The sequence below is a fragment of the Gallus gallus genome, chromosome 9 (genome assembly GCF_016699485.2).
Source record: "Gallus gallus isolate bGalGal1 chromosome 9, bGalGal1.mat.broiler.GRCg7b, whole genome shotgun sequence".
Taxonomy (NCBI): domain Eukaryota; kingdom Metazoa; phylum Chordata; class Aves; order Galliformes; family Phasianidae; genus Gallus; species Gallus gallus.
In genome coordinates, this window is record NC_052540.1 from 14,870,524 (window position 1) to 14,895,826 (window position 25,303).

Genomic DNA, 25,303 nt, shown 5'->3' on the forward strand with positions numbered 1-25,303 from the left:
TTGCAGGCTGTGGCTGCTTAAGAGAATGTTTCAAATTGTTCCTTTGATCACTTGACAGAACTGTTTGGAGTTTTATGAATTTTATTAAGTGAGCTTTGGAGCTTATTTGAAGCTAACCTTCTGGCAACAGCGTGTAAGACTTTGTAAAGCATTTCAGCAGCAGAGTGAGCAAACAGATGTTACAACGTAAGCACTGATGCCAGCACTGCTCTTGTAACTGAGGTCATGTTCCTCTGATGAGTGTTTCTATGAGGTTCTTCAGCTTCCTCTGCCCACTTGTGATTCTGCCTTCTCTTGTGTAATACGTGGGGAAGAACTTCTGGAAGGGTGCAGGACTGAGAAGACTGCAGAAGTGAGGGAAGTGGTGGGATCCTTTAAGTAACTTCTACTCCCACGATGGATTTACAGGAGGCCATCTGTCATTTTGACTGTTTTATGGGTAGCTTTGAGATAAAAGCATTCAAAATAATGACCACAAATAATGTAAATCTGACTAAGAATTCTGCAACGAATTGGTGGGTGTTAATCCTGATCTTGTAATAAAAACTGTTGGAACTTCTGAGCCTGCAGATGCAAGGATCTGTCCAAGTTAATGATTCTAGAAAATGCAGCTTTCTGAGCAGGAATGTCACGATTAAAGCTTCAAAGTGCATCATCATGTCTTTGCCAGAAGATGTTTTTTTCTCCTTTCTTACTTGCAATCTGCCTGCTCAACATTTGCTGAAGTAAAGCAAGCACAAAGGTGTTCAAAGTCTTTGTTTAAGAGCTGAAATCTTCTGTGCAGCTGAATGCTCAGGCTCACTTGGTACAGGATTTGTGATTCCCGCTCTCCACATCAGCTTGTTTTTAGTAAACATTCAGCTGTTATTTGAGCAACGGGCTGATAGGTGGTTTTACACGTGCCTTTTAGGTCATTCTCTATATGTCTGCTTGCTTGAGGGATGGAATCGTTTCGTTTCCCATCTCTTTCTGATTTCTTAGCGTTCCTTGTCATGGCTGCATCTTAGTGCTTCCAGCTGTTCTTCTCTTCTTGTGTATTTCTCATGTGAATGTTTTAGGAAGGAGCGGAGTGCTGATGTTCTGAGCAGCCTGTGAAACGAGGATGCCTATGGGTCCCCTCAGTAGTGCACAAAGCAGGGCTGGAGCCTGGGTGGGTGCTGCTGGCCTGAGCTAAGCAAGAGCAGAAGAGGGGGAGCGCAAAGGGGAGGGCTGCTTATTGAAGGAGACTATAGGGGATGTGTTGAAGTGGGAAGAGATAATAGCCAAAGTAGAAATAAGCTGATTATCTGCACAGTGCAGAATTTCACATAGGTGGATGTGTGAGCTTGTCTTGGGTCCTCGGTCATAATGAACAAAGAAGATGCATTATTGCTTGAGATCTCTTATATCTGTGTTCTTTGATTCATGTATGTGTTTACATAACAACAGCACTGGAGCATAATCACTTTTTTTTTCTATGCCTTGAGTTGATTGAGTGCTTTGATAAGCACCTAATAATGCAACATGATGCTATAGTTCATGTGTACTACAGGTACTGCCAACAACCTCCAGCTTCCAACATAGCAAACACAAGAAGAAAAGAGCCCATGTCACAAACTGACCTAGAACTGAAAGTTAAAAGCTGAGAACACCTTTGTTTTCATTTGTATATTTTGATTTGAAATCAGCTTATAGTCAAACCAAATGGCTTGCAAGACTGGCTTTAGGATCGCAGATGTGACAACTGCAGAACTAGTCTGGGCTGATGGGCAGTGAAATGGAGAAGATAACCAGATGATGTGCATTTTGAAACCACTCATAATTAAATCTCTTGCAGTTTATAGTTTTCCATTTTTCTCTTTCATGAGCGTGTACTTGCCAACAGCATTCCTGCATTGCTTGTGTGTTTGTGGTGTCATGGGATCGGGTAGATTTAAAAATGAGCTGTGGTGAATGTATGCCTGTGAGTTCAGAAGGCAGATGCGTACAAGACATGTTTATTTTCATTACAGAAAATATACATTGCAAAGAGAAGATTTTAATAGGTGACAGCTGTGTGTTGTATCTGCTGGGATGGGGAAGTTTATTAATTTATGCACTTTTGCCTGCTCTTCTCTGGGTCCATCTGTTCTGCTCCTCTTGTTACAGTTGAGAAATGCAAAACGTACTGTGTAGAAAGACAGTTTTAAGTTTTCCTGTATCAACAGAACAGTCTCCAAATTTTGAAGAACAATAGTAATAAATAACGTTTTAATTTGCCTTTCTTTAGGACTCCTGAGCAGTGTCCAAGTGTGGTTTCTTTGCTGTCAGAGAGCTACAACCCCCACGTGCGCTATGGGGCTGCCATGGCTTTGGGCATCTGCTGTGCAGGCACTGGAAACAAGGTGAGGATCAGATCCATTCACTCTTTCTGCACTCTCCTTCCACAGAGATGTTTGTGCAGGAACGTCACACACAGAAATCACATTTCTTGCACACACACACTCCTAGGCAGCTGTAGGAGAGCAGCACTGCTTTAAATTTTGTCTCAAACTTTCCTAAAGAGTTTTCTTACTGTCATTTGCCACTCAACGTTAAATGCACATTCAGTACTTGTGAACCATTACTCCTTCATCCTTGACCTTGTACATATCACTTTAGAGGAGGGTGGGGAATGCCAGTGATAGGAAAGCAGCAAGTAATTTGTTATGTCCTGCCTCTTTTCTTCTTCTCTGTGGCACATAAATCATGGAAGATCCATGTAGAGCCAAGTGCAATGAAACTGTGTTTTCCAGTGTATAATCCACTGTTCCTTTAAAGGTATCAGTAAGAAAGAGATAATCTCACATGTGGGTGGCAAGGGTCTTTCCCACTTCTATGAGACAAGCAGCAAGTAAACTCTGGGATAAGCTTCCACACTTCATCCACATATGTACGCAATCAGTATTGAATCACAGTTTTGAAATAGATGCACAGATTGTATATTTGAAAGTAATAGTTCATGCTTCCGTATCTCCGATACATCTCAAATGTATCTGTATCATCCCTTCCTCAGCTAGTATTAAATGTTAGTTCTTTGACTCTTGCACACAATGCTCCCCAGCATGTCACTTGTTGTGAAATGCACACAATGCTGACATGTGCTGCCTGCCATCTTTAGTATCTAAAGCATGCAGACTTGAAAGCATGCTGAAAATACTATTTTTATCCAGGTTGCTTTATTCTCAAGTGGAAGGTGGAATCGAGGAGCTAATTATTTTTAACTTTCTGCATCTGACAAGTTGATTTAATTGGAAATGCTTTAAGTCACACAAAGGAGTCTGTTTTATTTCCAGATGCTTGGTATGATAAAGATCTAAACCATCAGATTATGCACATACATACCTTCCGAAGCTTAGATTAGTAGGTTTTGAAAGCCTAATTATATTGGACTTCAGAAATTGGGAAGGTTTTGGTCGTGGTCAGTGTTCCATATATGGTGTTCAGTGAATGCCAAAAGAATGAATGGACAACCCATGATACCTTCCGGCAGAAGAGCTCAGCCTCCAAGATAGCTCATGTGGCAAAAAGCAGTCTAAGTGGGGGCACTGGAAGTTTTTCTCAGAAATGGTGTTTTGTATAAAATCAGCTGGTTTGTAAAAAGCCTCACCCTGAGTGAAGTTCGCTGAGAGGTCTGTGCTGGGACACTCATGCATTCAGTTGCATTTGTTCATGCCCTCAGTTTGTGTGAACAGAAGAAAGCTCAGTACAGGAGACTGCCAGGTCTGTCCGACTTCTGTAATCAGAAGATCACATGGATTAACAGTGCTCTTTGAACTTATAGTCTTCATATGCCATTTCAGAGTGCTTTTAGACAGCCTCTGTGTTGCTGCAGACCAAGTTTATCTATACAGCCAATGGCTATACAGGCTGCTAAAGTTTACTCCACTTAGATGTGAAGAGTGTGGCTGGTGAGTGCTGGCTAAGTACTCTGACAGCTTGCTGTTGTTGACATGGGTGATCTCAGTCCCTCTTGCCACTTTTTCCTCCATCTCAAGTGCAGCTCCCCAGTGAGCTGGTGCAGACTCAAACTCTCAGAACATTGGCTAAACAGCAGTTCTCTGTTGAATTATCAAGTTGGAAAAGCACACTGAGAGATGAGATGAGGGCTGCAGTTAGCACAGGGAGAGGGAAGAGACAATACAGCTGAAGGGAAATTGAAGGAGGAGAGGGATCTCGTTTTGGCAGCAGTGAGCTTAGAAAAGTTCTGTTATCTTGTGCAGTGTGCACTGAGAACCTTGTATGATTAGAAATGAATTTGTGACTGTAATAATTCTTTGTATGTTTAAGTCATGGCTTGCAAAGTGGCAGAACAGTAAACAGAGAATAAAGATGTTCCCAGAGAGATGATTTAGTTTGAGAAGCCAGCAAATTGCACTTGCTGATCCTGGATATCTAAGCAAACACGTATTACAATGGGCTCCTTAGAGCTTTTCATAATCCATATTCAATATTGAAATGAATGTTTATTGGTAGATCCAAGATAGATTGTGTTCACTGTGGGCTTAGTTGGGAAGTTACTGAGTTTGGAGAAGCAGTAGAGGAGTTTGAAATGTTTTCAAAACCCAAATTTACTATGTAGGTGCTCATAGGCAGCACCACTTGATGTGGGTTTGCCATGGGTGCTTTCGTGTGATGCTGAATTTTACTGGCTTTAACAATGAAGTATAAGGCCAGAAAGTTGGAACCTCGATTACTTTACTATCTCATTTTATAACCTCTGACACATTGTTTGATATCTCTGCATCATTTTTTAAGTGGAAAATGAAAGTAACGCTGATGCATTTTGTTGCCAAGAATGGCAAAGGAAGTATAAGCGTAATTTATGTGTAGAGATTAAGACATGACATTGTCAGTAGTTCTCATGCACCGAATGTGTTTGTTGTTCATAACAACAGTTGCTGCTCTATTCTGCAGGTAGATCTTGTTCCATCCATCACATTTTAAGTTTCCAGTTGCTTTTTTTTAGATGTATATTTAGCACCAATCTGTTAACCTTGGATTACAGCACTGAATCCTAGGATACTGAAAACAATAGTATTAACTTTGTGATGCTTTTTTTTTTTTTAATAGGAAGCAATTAATTTGCTTGAACCAATGACAAATGATCCTGTGAACTATGTACGTCAAGGAGCTCTGATTGCATCTGCCCTTATCATGATCCAGCAGACTGAGATTACCTGCCCAAAGGTAATAGTGGCATGCCTTACATACCAGCTTGCTAGGTGGGAAGTGTGGTCTTGGATGTCAAGTTGTTAGTGCTCAGCACTGCACGTAAGCATTAGCAAGAGAGTATGTGCCTCATAAAGAGCAAGAGCTGAATGCACAGCAGGAAACTCCTGCATGGGCTTTTGAGCATATTTGCTCATATTTGACCATACAAATCACTTTTGAATGAGGGAGTGATGCATGGCGATAGAAATATACCTGGTAAATGACAGCATTTTAACTTTGGATGTTACATGAATACATACTCCTGCTTATAAAGAACGTATTCTGTAATGATACTAAACTATCTTGCAAAAACACAAGTATCTGACTTCCTCTCAAATGCATTGAGGCCTATAGGCTTGTGATTAATATGAGCAGGGGTTGTTTAGTAAAGCTTTTTTTTTTTTTTTTTGCAGCTCAATATGTGCTTTTCAGGTGAAACAATTTCTGCTGCCAGTGCTGTCTCAGTTACTTTATAGCAAATAATTTTTTTAATGGAGCTTTTCTTTCTGCTTGGAGGGCAAAAAGGGTTGCGTGTGCTATGTTTAGCTTTTTAGAAACAGATTGCCTTGTGAGTATATGACAGATGATAATATGCAAACATTTGTTCAGTCTAAAAGTCTGTGTTAATAGAGGCTTTGAGGTTTCACATTTCGTGTTCTCTGGGGAGCAGCGAGGCCGAGCTGTAGCTGGTACTTTGCTACTCGCCTATCGTAATGGGCTGCTTTTATTGACATCGTTTTTGACATTGAACTATAATAAAAGCAGCCACACTTTTACTGCGTTTGAATGGGGAGAATGAGGGGAAAAAAAGCTCTTTTTCCGTTGGAAAATTTTGCTTGGGAAAGCAAAGAAAATCCACAAATACAGGTGTTTGGGTATTTCCAAGGCACAGAACGTATGGCTGTGTTAGCAGCTTGTTCTTTTGAATATTTAAAAATAAAAACAGAAAGGGAGTTTTTCACTGAGCAGAATCTGACAGTTACATTATCTAAATTGTAGTTCAACTGAATAAAACAGGAGAACGGTAGGGCTCTGTAGGATCCCCTCATCTTCCAAGATACAAAATGACTAACGTGAAGCTGGAAGATCCTTTCTTTGGAAAGAAACTACTTGCTGTTTTTATCATTTCTTCCACTGGTTGGAATGCCAGCTCTGAGTATAGGAAATGAAGTTTAACATTCTTCTCTGCTCTTCTTTAGGGCTGTTTTGGGCAAATTGTATAGCCTTCTTGTGCCTCACTTTCCCACACAAAAAAATAAGGACGATGCTTTCTTTTGTGAAAGGACATTATGAGTAATCCATCTGTTGGGTTTTCAGTCTTTTGAGATGATAGGTGAAGGAATCCATGCCCTATACAGAAGTGTAGATGCAAGGCAGGAGTGCTCATTTTCGTGTGTACTAAGATTTCTTTCCCCAGAGAGTGCTGCTATCCTTAGCTTCAGAGGTCTGTGTAATATGTAGGCTTACAAAACAGGTTGTTAAAATAGTTGGCTAGCAAATACAGGATGAGATGTACAGTCCGGGGCTCAGTGCCTTGTTTAAAAATGCCGAGAGGAACTGGAAAAGCTTTATGCTAAAGCCCCTTTTGCAAGCCAAAATGGGAGTGTTGTTACATAATACAGATGCAGAAGGCAATTCATGATGCGGTCATAGAAATGCTGCACACACTGAAAACATGGCAACAAAAATCCTACAAGTTATAAACTAGTAAGGAATGCTTGGAATAACCTGGTAAGTTAGGAACGGAGCACAAAATGTATCAATTTTATGTCTTTTGAAGGAAGTTATCTATAGATACCATGGTTTCTTGCTCAAAAATAAAGGGATATCGTGAGGAATGTGCTGCCCATTAAGTTATTTATTATTCTCAATTCCATGGGAAACATTTTTGGAGCTCTCTGCCAGCCTGAAGAAAAACTGCTCTGATGTGAAAAGGTGGAGGTCAGATAATTGGCCATTTTTGGGTTACGGTGACGTGTTTTAATCTCTGATTAGGTTCCTAAATTGCATGACGGAGCAATTGGCAGATAAGCAGCTAAGAGGCGGTGCTCCTTGGGTTTTATGTCCCACAAACTGTGTTTGTGGTCTCTGTGGGGTTATCGAGAAGCTAAATTTTACATGTAGACAGCTTCATGTCATTGTCTCGCCGCTGCTGAATGCTGTGAGATGCTTGGTATGCGGGAGAGAGTGGTTTAGTAAAGGTTATGGCAGATAGTCTGACTGCCTTCCTGTCATTACTTCTCCATTCGGTACTGCCTGGTTTTTGTAGCCTTTGTGTGAGCAGTGTGCTTTGGGTTCGAAAGACTTCAGATTCTCTGGTGCTAATTTGAGATGAAGACAGGAGCAAATGGAGCCATTGCCCTGCTTTATCCAACTTAGCCATTTTGCATCAATTCTACTTCGGGCATTTTCTCTTCCCATCCTTCCCTTCAGGTTGGAATCTGAAGCATGGAGAATAACAGGAACCTTTCTCTCAAACATGCTTTTATCTTACTGTCCCTTTTGAGTTGAGCACATCAAATAAGCCACTCATCTGCCCATGGAAATAGCTTGGTTTCCCATCATTTTTTTATTATTATTTTTTACTTTATTTTCCTCAGAACTCAGTGCAGAACCACTAACACCAGCAGTCCTGTCTTGGAACTGGTTGGGGCTGCAATTGCAAAGTGCATTTATTACATCTGCGTTGATACAGGAAGGTTTTCAAGAAGGAAGAAAGCCAGCTCCAGAGTTTTGAGCTGCACGTTGCAGCGCTGAAATAATAGCAATAAGCGGAGATTTAATAATCAAATTATTTTAATTCACTGTGCTCTCATCTTTTCTTTGTACGTGTCTTCTTCTCAGTTGCACTTACTATTTAAACAAACAGAGTTTAACTGAGTGATATATTTAATAAAGAAATAATTGAACTTGCAAGTTTCTGAAGTGCCCCAAAGGGTGACAGCTGCTGTGTAAAGCTTACTGTCTGTGGAGCTGGAGCTCAGATTCCTCTGCAAGCAGCCAGCGTGGCTTTTCCTGTCCTCTGCTGATACACTTAAGAACCATATTAGTGTAGGATGTAGAACAATAACAAGTTTATTTTGTGAAATGGAATCCTAAATTATAGATATGATGAGATCACTGTAACAGGAATCAATGGCAACTTTGTTATGTATTTGTGACCAGCAGGGCAATTAAGACAGCAATTTGGGAGGCATGCTACTTGTCCTAACATCTTGTGTCGGATTTATTGGATTTCCTTTTGCTGTTTGTGCACTGGGGCAGTGATCTTTGTGGAGCAAGAAGATAACGACCAAGTTTGAGTATTTTTCTTCCCTTCTTCTTTGATCATTTTGGCCTATTTTCTCTTAAGATGTAAGGAAACCAGGATCTGATAGTTCTTGTTTTCCTAATTGAAATGCTAGGTTTTGCTAGGATGCAAGCATGTTTTCTGCAGTACTCCGGCAGCACCTTAGCTTTCCTTCACAGAAGCCTATTACTGCTGGATGCTTGCACATGCTGTGTGCTCTTACACAGTCTGAAGACAGCCATCGTATGTAGAACAGCTCCCGCTTTCAAAGACAGATAGAAAAAGGACAGAAGCAATTTAAATATTGCTTTATTAGAAATGGATTCCTAAATCTTATCCTTCAGAATTTGCACTTGCAATAAGCATCGCACACGTTGACTATCGCTGTTTCCATTAGTGAGCTGTTAATAAAACAGAGGCTATATTAACAGTCCCACGGGCTTTGCATGCATGATGTTGACTGGTGGAGGGAGAAGTGGTAAACAACCTATTAAATGTTAAATAATACGAGCCCCTCGGGCTTGTGGTAGGAAATGGTGCTGTATCATTCCCATGCCTTAAAGCCTGCGTTGTTTCCTCTGTGTTTCTAAGGTTGCGCATTTGGCTTAATTTGAAATCAGAAAACATGCAGTTTTGACCAGTGTTAATTGTCAAAATGGTGTGGCTTCTTAGGAAAGATGAGATGAGTCACTGCCTATGTTTTAGTACTCCTCCAAGAAGTTGGCCAAATAAATTTCTTGATAGTATTTCCAAATACAGTGAAGTTTTGAAAGCACTTGAAGACTTTGAGGGAGAAACAGACCTTGCGGGTTTCACAACGTATTAAACAAATCAGTTCAGTAGTGTGGGATGTGCTCATTGCTGTGATTTGAAGGGAAAACAATAGCAGATTAAAGGACCACGCCAGATGAATTCTGGCATGTTTTGCATCAGCTGCTTTACAAACTATTGTCTGTTGACATATTGATCCATTCTGTAGGAGACAACTGCCACAACAGCGAAGGTCGAGCTGAGGTTCTGTCTGTACCTGCTTTGCTTTCTGCAAGGGCTGCATGAGGATGGCACTTCCCTACAGCTAGACCTGCCAAAGCAGGCTTTCCTCAACTTCAAGGAAGGCTGTACAGCTGGGAGCTGATCCGCTTAAGAGTGCCCAATGCTGTGAAGTGTTTACTTATAGGAATGGCCTGAAAAAGTGCACAGACCCACTGTTCATCCGAGCGTTGGGTCAGTTCTTGGATGTAGGTTTGCCCAGGCAGGGTGCTCTCCTTCCCTGTCATAAGGGATTTGTTACTGCAGGTGTTAAGTAAAACTTCAAAAGGAGCACACTATCTTCGTATGTGTTTCTGAGTTTGCAGTTGTTAATAGGTATACACAATTGATCTGAAAGCAGAGCTTTTGCTGTGGCAGTACATATTCTGTACTCTACAGCGGAGAGTATAATGACTATTTCTTATTCTAGCTGTTCAACTTCTGTTCGTGACAGTCTGCCCTGCACTGCTTCCCCACTCCACCCTGTTCACATCAGTCACTTGCAGTCATCATAATGTCACAGAATGGTTGGGTTGGAAGGGACCTCGAAGCCCACCCAGCCCCACCCCCTGCCATGGGCTGGCTGCCCCCACCAGATCAAGCTGGAGGGTTTGTGGTGGCACTGATGCTGGCTCTGCCCTGCCATCTGAGAGCAGGAGCTGCAGAGAGGCGCCTGCCACGCTCCGAGGTGCTTCTCCGTCAGACTTCAGACGCCAGCATGAACATTAGCAGACCTGCTCAACGTCTCCTCACCTCACCCAGCATTTTGTTCTCTGTAGATTTGATTACTGTGCAAATTCCAGATTACAGTTCACTGAATGAGTGGTTTTTCAGAGCTTTGTAACGTCCCACTGTTTTTATAAATATTCCAAGCCCAGAAGCTGCACTCAGACTTGGAGGAGCGATGTGCTCTAAACAAAAGCACTGCAATCCTGCTGTTCAGCAAAACCAGGCTAACAGATTTCCGTGTTGCTTCTGTGTCTCTCAAATAATATCTGAAGGCTTTGGTTCTCCCAGCTTGCATGTGGTTGCCTATGTCACTCCAGGAGGAGTAGGCAGGACGTGCTCTGCCTCCAAAGCTGTGAGTATGAGCAGGGAGGGAAAATAACACTGCGAGTACAGAATGAGGTATTTTTCCAGTGTACCAGAGGTCAAGCTTAAGAAACAAACTATTTATATTAAATGTGTAAACCTCGGTGTAAGTGTTCATAAATAAACATTGGGAGTGCATGAAAAAAGCATAAGTAGAGCAAGGCAGTGAGCAGAGCTGGTTTGTTGCATCCAGTGAAACCCTGTGTTGTGTGAGCAGTATCTCCCTGTCACCCACCTGTATGCATGGCTACCCTGAAAATTTAAGGTGACCTCCCTTTAGTGACCCTACCACCTCATAACTAAAAGCTTCTTAATGTAAAGGGGAACTGGCAAATAGAGAACTAATAACAGATAGCAATTCTGCTGCCTCTGTTTAAGGGCAGCCAGTCTGGTGCTTTGTGTTTCTGATGGCTTCAGGTTGAAGTTTGCCTTGTCTGTGGCTGTAGTTGTAGGAAAAGGTGTTGGGGTACCAGCAACAAAATGGCCCAAAAGTGGGAAGAAACTGGCTCGAGAGATTTGGAAGGAACCTTTCTGAAAAGGCTTCCTTTGCTTTTGAGTGTGTGAAGTAAAAGGTGTGACATGAAAATAAAATGTCTCTTAGATATCTGGGTCAAAATGAATTTAGAGGAGAGGTGTGGAAGATTGTTCCAGATATGCTGAGGATTGGATGCAGCTTCCTGGGTTTGAACTGAATTGCAGGTTGGGATTTCCTGGTCAACTTTTTCAAGTGATAAAAATCACTTGAACTGTGCTGTTGCTCACATGTGTTTATCAAAAGATAAGTTCTTAATTTTTGATTGAGCTGCACATATTCCTGGATGTGATGCTGTTCTGTCTCTTCAACACTGAGTGAACTTAGGGAAAGGTGAAGCTGTCTGCAGCAATGACAATGGTACAAGCAAAGGCTCAGCGATTTCCCTTATTAATGCACACTGAAAACACTGTGGTAAATGTACCGCAATTATGTGTTACATTATTCAATAGTTTCATTAATGATTTTGACTTTAAAGGTATGAGTGCAGTAGCAAAATCTGCTGGTGACGCACTTTGAGGGCATTATCCATACAGCAGAAATACTGCCCAGGAAAACTGGAATAAGTTTGAGGTTTTCAGCAGTAGGAATTGGAGGAAATTTAATAGAGCTCAGTGTCACACACCTAAAAACGTGTAGGAGATGCTATGAACTCATTGGTTGGTCTCTTATTTCATTGATACTCCAGAGATTCTCAGACAATTCCCAAAGGCCTGCAAAGTGTGGTTTGGAAATGCACATCCATCCTGAAGATTTTAATGAGTGTCTGCAAGTGGGGAACGCCTCTTTAATTAATTATTAGACTTGCATCACCCACAATTAAAAGCACTGAAAAAAAGTGGATGTTCTTCTAGTGTGCAGAAATCCAGGATGCTTCCCATAAAGACAGAATATTTGAGTCATGTTTTATATGTCAGTTTTATAGTTTCTCTTTCTTTTTCTCCCACCCAGGTCAGCCAGTTCAGACAACTCTATTCCAAAGTGATCAATGATAAACACGATGATGTTATGGCCAAGTTTGGAGCGATCCTGGCACAAGGCATTTTGGATGCAGGTAATTTCTCAAACATCTAAAGCAGCCAACGTTTCTTAAACTTGTTTGATTATGGGGTGCTTCTCATAGCTGTAATAGCAATTTCATTTGGGAGATAAGGTGCTGGCTTTGTTTGTCATATAATAGCAACAAGAAATTTCTGATTGCAACTAATTCTATTTAATTAAAGAAAGAAACCCTGCTTTGTAGTTCCAGGTCACAGAGACTACCCTTTTCTAGTGTCAGGAACATTTCCTGAGTGTGAATGTCTGAATGTTGAGCAGGGGTAGGATTCTGTAAAGGGCATTAGCATTTCACTAGGGCTGAATTGCAGGGCCTATTAAGGAAGGTTTCTATAAGCAAAGAGGGCAAACAATGTTTTGTTTTGAATTTTTCCTTCTGCTGGAATTAAGACATGTACAGTGCTGTGTGTCAATAGTACTTCCTTTCCAAGTTTCCACTGTGGTCCTATGCATCCAAATGCAGTTTGTCCCAACTGGTCCCTTGTGCTGTGGGCTTCTCCGACCATGGAGTTTCTTTTCTTGCCCCTGTTCCCTGTGGTAGGTAGAAACAAGCTGCTTTTCAGCGTGCTCTGAGATCAGGATTAGTCCTGAAGTCACATCAGCAAGGAAGTCTAATGTATCTGTCCCCGTGGCCTGGCTGAAGCACAGCACCAAGCACTGTTATTAGTGTCTGTATGAAATTACCACACTGCCAACCCACGTGGCTGGGGAAAAAAAACACAGGGCTGCCTGTGCCTATCTGCATGGAAGTGTACATGGAGAGCTGTGTTCCTGGCGTGTATGTGGCAGTTAGACTGCTCCATGCTTCGTGACTGGGGCTACAGAGAAGGAAACAAGAGCCACCTCCATTAATGTCACCTTGCTTCCCACATACCTCTGCTGGAACTCAGACTTACTAGTTTTTTTTGACAAAATTGTTGCTGTAATTTTGATCGTTGCCATATTCAGACTGTGCTACTGGGAAGTAAGAGCCCAGCTGGCTCAAAACCTCTCAGCTTTACAGACTGGTTTCAAATTCTTTAAGATTCAATCATAAAAATGCAGCTAAACCCTTACTTGCTTCATATGTCACATGGGTATCATATAATGATTTAGAAACCATAAACACTCAATTTTAGTAAACTGCATGTGAATTTGTGCCAACATCTCGACTCTTTATATCTCCCTGTGCTGCTGGGGCAAGGCTGTGAACTTCCCTTTCTTAACCTGCTGCCACTTTCATTAGAGTCTCTTAAAAGAAAAAATTCTTTTCTCTCTCCCATCCAACTACAAGTGATTATCTGAACAATGGGCTATCAAATTTAATTATCACTACTAGAAAGAAAAGATTGTTTGTGTTATCTGCCATAGTTAGGGCTATTGAGATTGTATTGGAGGGGTTTTTTTTGCAGAGGAAGTAGAAAAGTATAATTCTCTTCCAATGACAGGCTTTGATTAAAAGTGCAAGATTTCCAGTGTGCAGCTGGGAAATGATGCACTGGAGGTGGGCTTTTTGCTCTGACAAAGAGGCAGCCATCAGACATGATTTCATGGTGGTTTCATTTGATCATTGTCCAATTGTTAAGGCCCAGCAGCTACTTTTTTACTGTATTAAAACAAGAAAAATGTGGACATGCTAAATTTAGCATATTGTTTTTCCCCCAAAAACTTTGAACTTTTATAATTCATGTACAGACATGCTCTCTTGTTTCAGACTGATGAATACCTTTCTGTTCCTTGCAAAAATATGATGCCTTGTTTTCTGGAATACACGTTAGCACATGTGAGCTATAAAAGGGATATGGTGATTTAACCAGATGTTGGCATTTGACCTACCTGGAAACTATTTTGCTCTCTGAACTGTACATATCTTCTCTGATTCTCTGATGCCACATTTCTCAATCAATGAGAAAAGAGGAAGAGTGGTAGTCAGCATGCAAATGTTTAGGTAGTATATCTGGAAAAACCCTTTTTTTCTGTATTAAGGAAAGGTTTCCTTGGGGACTGAATGGAAGCAGCTGTTGACAGCGTGAGGCTGTACATCCTGGATTCCGTGGTATTAGAGACAATTTTAGCAGAGGATGGAAAAGGAGTCATCTTCCAAGTTACACAGGAAAGAGTTGCTCATCTCCTCATTGTTGCCCCTCAAAATACACATCTCACACAGCATGTTATGCTTGTGCTGTTAAATACTTTAGTACAAAAGGTAAACGTTTGTTTTGTAGATGAAGAAATGATTATTTGAAAAGAGGATGCAGCGTCAGCTGGGGTTGGAAGCTGGTTTCCAAGGTCTAACAAAGCATCTAATGCATATGGTGCTGTGGTGCTGTCCTCAGCTGCACTGCCAGGAATACCCCTAGCAAAGTGTGTGTGCTGTCAGAGGACCCATCAAAGGAAAGAAGTTTGTAGAATCGAGTGATGAGTGTTATAAAAGTGCTGTCACAGTTACAAGTCCTGAATGAGTTCATCAAAGTATAGCAATCATCAGCATCTGCTTTCTGTGCTCCCCTTCCTTGTTAACGTTAAGCCAGCAAATCCTTGTAGCCTTCAGAACAGTCCCATGGCTTCTGATAAATCTTGCCATAATAGCAATGCAAATTCTAGAAAATGGACATTGTAGGACCACCCTAAAAAAAACTGTGTTTTGAGGGTCTTTTGGGTGGTCGACTTTGGTTTGGTTGGTTGGTTTGTTTTTGAGATACCATGTCACAGCTTCCATCCATCCATCCATCCATCCAAAGATCTGGCATGTGTTCCCTTCCAGGTTGTTAGGACTGCAGCTTAATCATCAAGATGGTTCCCAATTATGCAGTGTCTCTCCACTTTTCCTGCTCCATACAAAACCCTGGGAGCGGGGGCGGTCTGCTTGCACGTAAACCAGCAGAAAGTAGCAGCATGACAGCATCTTTGGAATATGACTTGTGTTACTCATCCAGGCAATTCCAGGAATGGGGGTGATATAATTCTGGAGGTTAAAAAGAAATTGGGAAAAAATTCCAAAAGTTGGATAAAGTATAGTTAAGCTGCTTGTGCAACCATCCGCTGCACTGCTTCACCTACACTATCTGCACGTTACTGACCTGGCCCTTATACAGCGATGTGGGGAAGAAACATTCAAAGTAAAGATGGAGGAGAAGACCAGAGATTTAAATGCGTTGTGTTCGACACGTTTAAGGATATCACAAGATCTCAGGCAGTGCATCATTAACGTTGTAAATTCAAATACAAGTGTGAGAGCGGTGCTAGAGAAATTAAGGAAAAGCAGAGCAAACTTGGAAGTGGTGAAAGCAGAAATCATATCATTATCTTTCATCAAATAGGAGCTTGGAAGGAGCTCTCTAGTCAAACAGCAGGAGATCTGTTGCTATCACAAAAGGAACAGCAGGGAGGTTGTATGTATGCATAATATCCTATAGGAGGACGTCAAAATCCCTTCTCTTCCACTGTTTTCCTGGGACCAACTGACATACAAGTAAGATAACTGTGTCATTCAGGGCTTTCATTAATTTTGGTAGTTGCTGCCTGGCCCTACTGCAGACGGCAGTTTGTGCACGGCAAAGGAATGCTGCTCCAGTTCAGGATTTTTCAGCCACGAAGTGCCCTGAGTCTGGAAGGAGTGGGTGTTTGTATTTTAACAAAGTTAACCTTCCTGCACTTGGGCACGTCAGCGGTAATGGACTCGCCTGGTGCTCTCTTCAACTCAATTCACTGTGCTCATCAGAAGACTGAAGATCAGATTAACACTTTCTCACACAGTCTGCAAGCCCAATCTTTCAATTTGGTTTCTAGCTGGATGTTTCTGCACTATATCAACATACGGAGTTGTTTTGGTCTCTGCTTTGCAAGTACAAACCTAAGACTTGGTTGTCTGGCAGAGATTTAATTTTGTTGCAAGGACTGCAGGAGCTTGTCTCTTTGCTGCGTAGATTGATCGCCTCTAGAAGGAGCTTTTGAAGCTGTTGCTGTTTACATTTTTTTCTACTGAGTGGTGTAGAATGAAACCGTGGGCATATTTCATCTGAATAATAGGCTGTTCAAGGAGGTAGATGGAGAAGTTTCTCTATGGAGTGCTTTATACGTGCTGTTGTCCTTGTGGCTCTTGCCTTGTGGTTCATCGATACGCTGTGTTTTGAAAACAGTTATGACGAAGGTTTGCCTGTTTGGTGTCTCTACCTTCTGAACTGTACTGCTGTTCTAACTGTCTCCTGGCAAAACAAACATGGAAGGGCTCTATTCATTGATTGTTTTGGTGATACCAAGCAGATGTACGGAGATAGATAGAGGTAGTTACACTGCCTCTGTGTTACAGTTTGACTGTGAAAGGTGAGATCACAGAGGGGAAAGCTGACAGCATTATGGTTTGGCTCACACCATGTTAATCACCTTCACAGTAGCTGTTTTAGAGATGCATCATTCTGGTATCCTCGTGGAATACCCAGGGCTGCATTAACTCAAGTGATGTCATTTCTGATTATTTCCAGGGGGACATAATGTGACTATTTCGCTGCAGTCAAGGACGGGACACACTCACATGCCTTCTGTGGTGGGAGTTCTGGTCTTCACCCAGTTCTGGTTCTGGTTCCCCCTGAGTCACTTCTTGTCACTGGCTTTCACCCCAACATGTGTCATTGGCCTTAACAAGGATCTTAAGGTAGGTAATGTGTGGAGAAAAAGGGCATTAATGGCTTGGAAGACTTGAGTGTCCTGAGAGAGAGATGCCTGCATGCATTGGTTATCTTTGAGTACCTCCAGCTTGTATGTACCAGAAATGGTGCAAACTGGAAGAAGTCTGAAAAGCAGGCTAAAATTATGGGGCTGGTGGAGGGAATAGAGGTAGGAGAGTTGTAAAGAGCGGACTTTGACCCCTTCATCTCAGAGTAGAAGAAAACAACTCTTTGATATGTGTGGGCAGAGACCACCCAACTGTAAGAAAATCACTCTGTAAAACCAGTTATTTTTTTTAAAAAGTTGCTTTTAAACCATCTTCTACTCCCATATGAATTATATGGTACTCTGCCCTAGGAGAGCCAGCACTGGGAATAGGATCTATTTCAGTTCTTGGGAGAATAAATATTAAACCACTGTCCTGGGCACTGCGCTTATCTGGTGTGTCTGTTTGAGCTGATCGGTTGTGCAAGCTGTGTACCATGCTGGGTGTCCTGTGCTGAAGAGCTGAGCTAGTAACTAACACAAAAAGAGCTTCTTAATATACATCCCCCTCCAGTCACTGATACAGTCTTATTCTGTGAGGAACAAAGCATGCACAGTGCTGTGTTGGTTTTCAGAATCCTTTTGTGGGATGGAGGCAGCTTGCAGGATTGCAGCCCCTAGACCAAAACCTTGTGGCTGTAGTCTGCTCTTCTCTACCTGTTTTGAGTTTAGCATCAAGTCAGTATATACACAGCTCAAAATAACTCCTCTGTTTGAAGTGAAACTTGCATTAAAATGCCTTTCTTTTTCTCTGTCCTGAATATTTCACATGGATTGCATTGCTACTTTGTCACTGCACCTCCTCAGATGTAATGAGCACAAAACCTTTTTGACTGTTTGACTGCACTGCCATTTTGGCTCTGTCTCCCCATCCCTTGGTTTCCAGGGCATCCAAATGACTGTGGGCAAGATCGTTATATAACTTAGCTTGAACGTTAATGTATGTTATGGGCTGCACCACACCCACCTTGCTTCCTCAGAGCAGTCCTGGTCTCTTCTTAGTCTGTGATGTGTCATAAAGGAAGGGAGATGAGAACTCACCCTCGGAATTTGAATGGGCTGTCAGAGGGTGCTTTCTGGCCTTCCTTAAGTAGGTAAGAGTAAGACAACGTGCCAAATTGGTTGCCCATTCCCAACAAGTATTGTCCTTTTGCAAGAGGTGACTGTCAGGTGGTGCTTGGTCTGATGTAGCGTGCACTGAAGAATCTTCACTTAGGTCTTAAACCAATTTTGTGCTAATACGAGCAGGCACAGCAATAACCTCGAAACCACAAAAGCATTGAAACAATGAAAACAAAGCATGGTGTGAATAGTATGGAGTGTATGGAGGAGGCTAGGAGAGATTGCCAGAGTCGAATTATAGAATAATTGAATAACATTGTTCTAGTTGAACTGTTGCCACTGATAACAGTTTCTCTGCTTCCGGAGGGGGAGAAAGGGAAGCCTGTATTCTTTAGAGGATCTGTGTTTGTCTCTGCTGGAAGGAAAATTAAGCTAAAGTAATTATTATGCTGTGGACCTTTTCCCCTGCTTTTTGTCTCTAACCATTTTTTTTTTAACTGTTTGTTTTAGATGCCAAAAGTCCAATACAAATCCAACTGTAAGCCATCCACGTTTGCCTACCCCCCACCTCTGGAGGTACCAAAGGAAAAGGAGAAAGAAAAGGTATTTGGACCAGCTCTCTGTGTTGTAAAGACCAACCCCCTTCTCCCTCCTAGGATACACATTGACTTTGGTGGCACTAGCAGGGAATTTGAAGAGCAAAAGAAAAATTGGCAGTTGCTGTTGTCTCTGAAAGAGAATTCTAGCTATTTTTTCCTGCTGAGCTTGGGACTTACTGATTATGGCATAGAGCTGCTGTGCTACTGAGTTGCTGGAACCTCCCTTATCTCCAGTGGTCAAGCAGAAGCTTTGATTAAAACTCTTTTTTTTTCCCAGTGTTCTACTGATTTATGTGTCATCTGTGTGCAGCACCTAGCACAGCAGTGTCCCTGTCTGTGGTGTGGGCTCCAAACTACAGCTGCGGTACAAACACTGAGAATACTAGGTTAGATAGAGCTCAAGTAGTACCACGTGGAAGGACAGAAGTGTACCTGGTCTCAGGGCAGTGGGACCATGTACTAGAGTATGAGTGATGAGACTTGTGGATCACAAAAAGATAAGTGTGAAACTGAGAGCACCTGGAGATGTACAAAGAGAATGGATGAGACCTATTGGATGACTGGCAGAACAACAGTGGAAGCAATTTGTCTCCTGGCAAAAATGGTTAAGCCTTTGAGCAGACCACAGCAGCAGGTGAAGCAGCCCCAAGGGAGCAATCGCAGCAGTGGAGACCTCTGGCACGTCATGCTAATGAATGACATTATGTGAAAATGGTAGAACATTTTGTCAGAATTGAATGATGGGCAGGACAAATTTCCATGCTGACAAGGAACTCAAAAATGAACTCTTAACAAAAGGCAAAGTTTACAGCTCATAGCTGCATTCACACCTTTCAGTAGGATATAAATTGGATGAGTCTGTTCTTATAAACTTCCCTGGCCAAAATGAAAACATACCATGAATCCACATTCAGCCTAGAAATCGTCTCCAGCAACATGACAAATACGAGTGCTCTGTTCCTCTGAGGAAGTTACTTACAGGGACAGTAAGTAGACAGAGATGTACTCACTAGAAGTGGGGAGACATGCTGAATTCTTCTATTAACTGTTGCTTCTGGGTACTTCTAGCTCAGAAGTGCTGAATTTTCATGAGGGCTCATCCATAGTACATTATGTGTATATGTATGTGTACATTATGTGCTGCTTGAAATCAGTGAGAAATAGAGCTGTCTGTCTAGAAGAGTGGAGCTGCTTTTTAGATGGTTCATAAGAGTTTCTATATATGTGATTATTTACCACAGAGACCATGGCAACAGATTTTTCCCAATAATAAGAATTCCACTAGTTGTTCTGGTAAAAATACATAAGCAAAAATCTCACGTAGAGACCCAGACAGTAATGATTAATCCCTAACATAAGAAGTTTGTCCTTGCTCATATATGACTGTACCCAGTCTATGTTCATGTATCTGTGTCATTTATTTGCTTGCATGGTGGCCTGTTTGTCTCTTAAAAAGAGCAGAACGTAGGGTGTGAAATTTATCTTATTGATGCCTGCACTGAGAACTGACCTAGCATTGGCTTCTCTTTGCCCCCTTGCTGGGGGGATTGATGCACAACATAGTGTTGCAGTCATACTCATTGTCTCCTCTGTTGACATACCCAGGTTTCCACTGCTGTGCTGTCCATCACTGCAAAAGCCAAGAAGAAGGAAAAGGAGAAGGAGAAAGAGAAGAAGGAAGAAGAAAAGATGGAAGTGGTGGGTGTAAACATTGAAACTTACGTGTCTTCTTCCCCCATCCCCTAAATATGTGGAAAGTGTGTCAGGAAAGCTAGCGCTCATTTAACAATGTTTTGCAACCTACAGTTAAGTAAAGGTGTTGAGAGGAAGCAACGTACTGGAAGGGATTCATGTGTCATGTCTACGCTTTAGCTGTCTAAAAAGAATTTTTGTTTAGCTAAATCAACAGAAAAACAAGGATAGCAAAAAGGGAGCTTGCTGCCACCTGCTGTGTTGGAGTTCAGTGTTTTGCAATTGTCCAAATGTTTCAGTGCTACAGTTGCTTTCCTGTTTTCTCATATGCCTGTTACGTAGCTAGTAATCCATAACTTCCAGGAGATCTGCACAGCAACGAGCAGTCACTGTGACAGAAATTCTGCTGTTACAAGATGGGCCATGCATGTGGCGATGTTCCTGATAATTTCCTATTGGTTGGCTCCATCTTTCCTACAGTCCTTTTTGTTTGCAACTTACAGATGTTCCTGAGCAATGGGGAAAATATGATCCAGGTTCTTACGGGTATAAATGGTGCTATGTTTTTTCCTTCCGAGCTTTTGCCTCCAGCTGCTGAGTCAATGGTGAAGGAGCTCCTAGCTGCAGTTCCCCAGGGAGTCTCTGGGGTGGAGTCGTTTTGGTTGGGCTGTTGTCACTGCCCATAGTGTGAAAGGTTTTATATAAGTGAAAGCACAAAGGCAGTTTTTAGAAATTTTCATATGCTCGGTAATGATATTAAAGAATCTTAAGTTGTGAACAAAAGTGGTGAGTTTAAGTATAGTAAGGGGAAGCCACAGGTAAACTGTTCCACTGCCACCTCTTGTTGAACGTGCTTTTACCTGCAGTCACGAGTGAGGCATTGCCTTATTGGGGGGTACTTAAATCCACTCTGGCATTGCTTGTGCCAGCTGATTGATGCATCTTAGCTTGTTCCTCAGCAGGTAAGTGGCTTCTCATCATACTCTGGAAGTGCTCCCTGAGTATCAAGTTGTCCCTTACCCTCCCGAATTTGGAAGGGGTTAGAGGCTGCTGTTAAAACCATGTTGATGTTCTCCTCCTGCTGCAGGATGAGACTGAAAAGAAGGATGAAAAAGAAAAGAAGAAAGAGCCTGAGCCCAATTTCCAGCTTTTGGACAACCCAGCAAGAGTCATGCCTGCTCAGCTCAAAGTTCTTACTATGACAGAGAGCTGCCGGTATCAGCCTTTCAAACCAGTAAGTGTCACACTCCTAGTCTGCGTGCTTGACAGAACATTCCCTGCGCTGGGCTTGTGCATTAGGAGCTCTGTGTGTACATGAAAGTGCCACTCACACGTGGTGCACCACTGCAGTTTGTTTTAGAGATTCGTGACTTCACTGCTGTCAGATTTGCCCTCTATCCAAACGATCATGTGCAGGTCTAGTTGGGGGAGAAACCAGAGCTTCTACAACCCATTTGATGCTGCTTTATCTTTATTTTTCTTCTCTTTCTTTCGTCACATGCTGTAACCTGGAAACCAGTCAGACACACTCCGTATTAATGACATTGCTGGGTACATAAAGACTGAGAAATGGCTTTTCCAGTGAGCTGAAAAGTTGAACAGGCTCATTGTCAAATCAGTAGGAAAAAAAAGAAAAGCATCATGTCTTGTGCTGGTGTGTTACTATTTGAAGTAGGGTTTATAACAGAGATGTTTGATTTTATTTTTAATTACACAGATTTCTTATTCACTTACACATGACGTTTGAAAAGTGCCTTCATTTCCTGTTAGCACAGAAAAGACATAGCATGTGATTGTCAGATAGAGATGATGACATTAGCCCAAGCAATCCTAATAAGTTTCCTCCCGGCCTCTAAATCTCCTGAAACAAATTCTTTTGGCTTTTATTTTTGTCCAACACGTAACATCCTCCACTATTCCCTTCTGCAGCGTTGTGCATGGGAAAACTTTATTCAGAAATAGTAGTGTTGTTTTTTTTCCTAGGAAAATATTTGTGTTTTTAATAAATGCATTTCCTGGAATTCCATCAGCATATTGGAATTCTCTGTGCATCATCCCCTTCCGAGACACCCTTGTTTTAGCAAATCTCTGGAAGGATCTTTCAGTTTCTGCCCCATAAAAGAAATGACCCAACTAGTATTTGGTTTGGGAAGATTTGCTATGCAGTCCAATAAGCTTCCACTCATGCAGCTGAAGGTTTGTAAGAAGCCGGATCCTAATACAGAACTGGTTAGTAAGGGTGGTGCAGTTTCCTCACTTTAACTCCTCCCAAAAAAACAGATTTTGAGAACAGAAGAGTATTTTTTTGCTGGGATTGGAGTGTGTAACCAAGGAGGGTCTTGAAATTGAGGTGTTCAGGAGGTTTGCACTGCTTTGGGAAATGCCAGAATAAAAACCTCTTTGAAGTATGTTTATAGCCTGGATTCCTGACGTGGTTCATGCTCAGACCCAGCCAGGCATGACACAGCACTGCCTCTTCACACCTCATGTTTTGGTCCTTGAGATGCAAGGATTTGTTTTAGCCTTACAGGATGTTTGGTTGTGACCTTTGTAATTAATTCCCCTTGTTTTATGAGGTTCCGCTAATAGGATTCCTCAGTCAGTGGAAGCTGGTGATCAGATTAGTCTCTGTTTCTGATAGCCTCCTGGGAGGCTGCTACAGAGAGAAGCTTCACTAGGCTTTGTTGCCCTTAAGATGTGCCTTATAAAGCTATTATGGTTCAATTAGTTTTCAAGTGGAAAGTGCCAGACTGAGCCTGGGGTAAAGCTGTGAATCCAGATGCTATTTTCTATCAAACTGAGACGTAGATAATGGCAATATAAAAAGCAGCCTCGATAGGCTCTGTCTGTTCCATCGCCTTATCAGGCAGGGGGCTGGGTGGATGTTGGATGCTTTGCTTCTGAAACTTCCCCTTTTTCTGGGAAAGTTGCACCTTTGGCACAGACCCAGTCAGTGGAGAATCAGCACATACAGTACTGTTTCTGACATGGAATGTTGAGGTGAAAGCCACCAGCAAGGACTTTTCGCTGTGACTCCTTCACGTATGAGTAGTTGAGAGAAAGGATCTGCTTTGCTTCTTGGTTCTTTTCCCAGATAGCACTGACTAATCCTTAAATGAGCCTAGCACCACAGAGAGGCAGAGCTGTATAAATCATCATGTCCATCTATGTATGTAGGGGCACAAATGAAGTCAGGGCTTTGCTTACACTGTTCTCTTTGCAAAGGCAGGCATGTGAACGGCTGCTGCCTCCACTGAGACTTTCAGAAGTCTGTAAGTGTTTGGCCCAAGTATTCAGTGAGCTCTTAATGTGGGGTGCAAACAAGTAAGGAAGTGTAAATTACCTTGCATCAGTCTGACTAAATATGAGCTCTGCTTCTTATGCAAGTGATTTTGTCCCTACTTGCTCAGGGTTTCAGTCTCATGTAACTTGTAGCTAGCTAGTCATGGTCCTTCTTTTCCTTTGGTGTGAGTTGAGCATTCATTCCTGCTGATGAGGAACCTGAGGTGTTTCATATGGCCTAGGGTAACACTGTGGCCATAAACACTCCACCACAAGGCAGAGGCTAGCAGCTCATTATACTTGTTCTACAGCTCTCCATTGGAGGCATCATCATTCTGAAGGACACCAGTGAGGATATGGAGGAGCTGGTTGAACCTGTGGCAGCTCATGGTCCGAAGATCGAAGAAGAGGAGCAGGAACCTGAACCACCAGAGCCCTTTGAGTACATTGATGATTAAGACACAAGGTACAATATAATGTGCACCTTTATTAATCCCAAGTGAAGTAGAAACTTCTTTAGATTAACTGAAGCAATTACCAGCATCCAGCACTCTTGTTTTAAATCTTTTGTTCTGCGTTAGATAAAGAAACATTTAAAGAGTTTGGAAGCAGTAGAAGGGGAAGCCCACTGTTCTGGATAAGGCCTTATGCAGTCGTACTGGATCTGGTCTCTAAGCACACGAGCTTGGCTACTCTTAAAGAGAATTCCCTGGGCGGAGTGTGAGCAGAAATGGAGGGTCACAGACAACGGCTGAGCTGGGATTAATCAGCTCATGAAGAATGATCCCAGAGGGGGCAAAGTTGTCATCTACTTGACCTCAGTGTGGCAGAATTGGTCAAAAGAGAACTGCGCTGCTCTGCAGAATTGCTTTGTGTTCCCAACAGTTCTTAGCAGAATTTAAAGATAGCTCAGTCATGAGCTCTCTGGTGGTCTCTGAGTCTCATCATAATGATCCTTGTATATCCGTTCAAGGTAGTGAATAGTGCAGTTCTCAGGCCCTCCCTTGGTTAAAGTGCCTCAGCTGGTGTGCAGGTTTCTCACTGAGAGGCAGAAGTTCAGTTTCTTTATTTCCAGATATGGGCTGGCATGTTGCAGTGTTCCCAAGAGCAAAGATTATGCACATGTATTGGTAGATGGGCAGGAAAGCAGATTTGCTTCTACAAACTGTAAATGTTGCATCAGTGGCAGACTGGGGTGAACGTGTGGGGCTAACCACAAAAAGCCTTAGTTAAATATGCTTGCTGTTCTGTTCTCTCTCTCCCTCTTCTCCAGGATCACGTCCTCTAAAGAAGACACTATGCTTGATATCAGAAAGACAGATGAGAAGACCTTCCTATGGAGATCTGCTGTTCAGTGCATGCAGCCCCAATCTGTGCTGAGCTAAAGCTGATAGTCCGTGTTTTATGGTTGAAGAACAGATATATGCTATTTAGTGTACTCTTTCACAAAACCTTGTTTTCAAATAAATATATTAAAAACTCTTGACAGAAAACTTGATACTTGGAGGGGAAAAAAAAAAAGGGAAGGCCAGCAATGTGCTCTTCTTCTCATCCTGAACCTTAGATATTAGACTCAAGTCATGTACAGTAGTTGAAATTTCTGCACATCTCTGCTTTCTGTAGCACTCCTTGAGGTTGACCAAGGTCATTAGCTAAAGCCTGGCACAGCCACAGCACTGCTACAACAGAGATGGAAGATCTCTACCTGCCAGCAGTTGTCTTAGAAGAGATCTGCTTCCAGAATATCTCTGTGATACTGACTTTGCACTG

The 25,303-nt window shown here is 42.1% G+C and overlaps 1 protein-coding gene across 1 annotated transcript in view; it reads left to right on the top strand.

Annotated features, from left to right (window-relative positions):
- Positions 1-25,014, top strand: part of PSMD1 (proteasome 26S subunit, non-ATPase 1) — a 61,485-nt gene extending 36,471 nt beyond the window's left edge. Inside the window, 9 exon segments of the mRNA NM_001012600.3 lie at positions 2,249-2,363; positions 5,071-5,187; positions 12,105-12,207; positions 16,670-16,839; positions 18,471-18,563; positions 20,165-20,257; positions 21,339-21,485; positions 23,845-23,999; positions 24,807-25,014. Coding sequence (NP_001012618.2) covers positions 2,249-2,363; positions 5,071-5,187; positions 12,105-12,207; positions 16,670-16,839; positions 18,471-18,563; positions 20,165-20,257; positions 21,339-21,485; positions 23,845-23,991 — 985 coding nt within the window. The 3' untranslated portion in view covers positions 23,992-23,999; positions 24,807-25,014.
- The last annotated feature ends 289 nt before the right edge of the window (positions 25,015-25,303 follow it).